Consider the following 2,322-nt stretch of genomic DNA (forward strand, 5'->3'; position numbering starts at 1 on the left):
AAAGCGGTGAGGAAAGGGCGAGAGGGTGGACAAGAAGTACGATTTGGTTTGAGGTGGGGTCGGGGGTTTCTTGGGCTTTATGAATGTGCTTTTGGCAGGGATCCTTTACATACTTATAATAAAATCGGCATGTTTTCGATGCATGTGTTATGTAGAGTTAGAGATCATGAACCTCAACCCTTTTTTTTAAAATCCCACCTAACGGCGTCTATCCTCGCTCAGAAGATGTGAGTTCGATTCCCGAGTGAGCCAGGTTTATTGTCGAGTGCATTTATCTCCTTCTCTCTGCTGGAACATTGTATCCCACTTAGCTCGGGTTGACCCTGGCGGGCACGGTTGAAGCAGCCCGCCGCCTAAATTTTAACTGTCTAAATGGTTTCGATAGCGCCACAAAACGTCTACGGTTACAATGACATAATATCAATATGTATATATGTATACTTATATGTTATTATCACTCTTACCTCTTCTCAAACAGGAAAACTCCTAACGAACACATGATGACGATGACAGACCCGAGAGAGGCGACCACTCCCGATAAAACGCCTGCGGATAGACACAAGTTGGTCATTACTTTTTGGTTTCAACCATCGAGCAAGCTGTTAGTTAGCCTTGAATTTGGTTTTTTTAAGCCACCAAACACTCACAGCAGCCATGAACGTGTACGGAGTTTGTCCCCCTTGCCTTTAGAAGTAGACTCGACCAGCCTGATTGTTAGATTATAACATGATGTATAAATCAGGCAGCGTTTGTGACTGCTTTTGATAGTGGCCCGAATAGGGGAAACTTGGTGGAAGTATCAATAAAACACTATCGTAGGTTTACTAACGTCTGTTTAAACTTGTAAGGCCTATGTCAATGAGTAAATTTGACAGTTACAATATTCTCAAATTAAGGAAGGGAAGCAGTAATTTATTGGATTAAGTAGACACTTCGCTCCTGACTGACTTCCTCAAGTGCCACCGACCCTTGGGCTCGACTCGCAGAGGCTATGAGTTCTTTAAGCACAAAATACTTCAGCGCCGCCGAGAGAGGCCCTTCTTTCCTTGAAAAAATTTACAAAAAGTAGAACCAAAGAAACCGTTTGCCAACGTTAATGGCATGGCCATCTACTCACTACATTTATGGCTATCCACCCTCTGACAATACCCATCCACCCCCCCCTTCCCTCAAATTCAGAAAACTACGCTGTGGTCTGAAATGTTTGTTTCGTTAGTTGTTTGGTAAATGTGTACTTTTGTAATGCCTGTGGTGTAATGGTGAGGCTGCACACTATATCTTAAACAGCTATAAACTGTGTTTCAAGATTACTTTAGCCTGAAAAAAAATCCCCCACAAAACAGTTGGGATGTAAATTACTCAAATTTTATTGTGACAATTGTTGTTTGAGATGTAGAATCTGAAACAAATCACCTCCAATCTCTCACCAAAATTTTAAATGGTGCCAGCAATAAATTAACTTGCAATATTAATATTTAATATTTTCATAAACGGTAATGTAAGTATTTACTGGCAAGGGAAATCTAAATGAACTTTTTAAAGAAAATGAAGTCCGTGAATTATTGAGAACATTGTTTCAATTGAATCTAAAAACTGATCATTATGTCCACTCATTTCAATTATTTATTCATGGATTAGCAGACGAAACAAGATTTGTATTGTCAGGGTTGTCCTCTTCGGCTTGGCTTATCATGAAAGCGAAGCATTACGTGGAAACCTTTCCAACACCCCAGACATAAAGTGAAATACCATGATGAATAAACTTTTGACCTGCAGGATGTTGGAAGAAATCCGGATTTCTTCTACTTCTTTTCCTTCCTTTTGAAGCTCTGTTGTTTTCCTCCGCAAAAAGACTCTAACATTACAAATGATACCAAATTGGCAGCAGTGTTGGGAGAGACTGATACGCGTCAGAGGTGACCATAGTTAGAGAGGAAGTCATAGGTTTCAAATTTATTTGCAATGTACGAGTAAGGTGTCAAATTAAGGTGTCATTTGTAATCATGTACACTGTTTATGTCAAGTACACACGTCAGACATTCATCATAAACTCACGTAGATCGATGTGATTGGTATACGTGAACATGAAAAGCAACCCAAGCAAACGACCAAAAGATCAAGCATTTTTTTAAAGCAAAGTCCCCCTCTATGATATTCTCTATGTATGCGCGACGATACTACGCAAACGCTTCTTGCATTTCGTCAATAGTGCTGTAGCTGGCGTCTTCGTCATAGCCAACATCAAGGTAATGACCAGGCTTTGCTACTGCCTCCCGTTCGCAGTCATTGTTGTAGCTATTGTGAGTGTAAAGATCAGCACTG

At 40.4% G+C, this 2,322-nt stretch overlaps 1 protein-coding gene across 1 annotated transcript in view; it reads right to left on the reverse strand.

Annotated features, from left to right (window-relative positions):
* Positions 1–2,322, reverse strand: part of LOC106013030 — a 7,868-nt gene that overhangs the window by 2,976 nt on the left and 2,570 nt on the right. The window contains exon 4 of the mRNA XM_013087682.1: positions 465–546. Coding sequence (XP_012943136.1) covers positions 465–546 — 82 coding nt within the window. The remainder of the gene's footprint in view (positions 1–464; positions 547–2,322) is intronic.

Source organism: Aplysia californica, unplaced genomic scaffold (genome assembly GCF_000002075.1).
Source record: "Aplysia californica isolate F4 #8 unplaced genomic scaffold, AplCal3.0 scaffold00623, whole genome shotgun sequence".
Lineage (NCBI taxonomy): Eukaryota > Metazoa > Mollusca > Gastropoda > Aplysiida > Aplysiidae > Aplysia > Aplysia californica.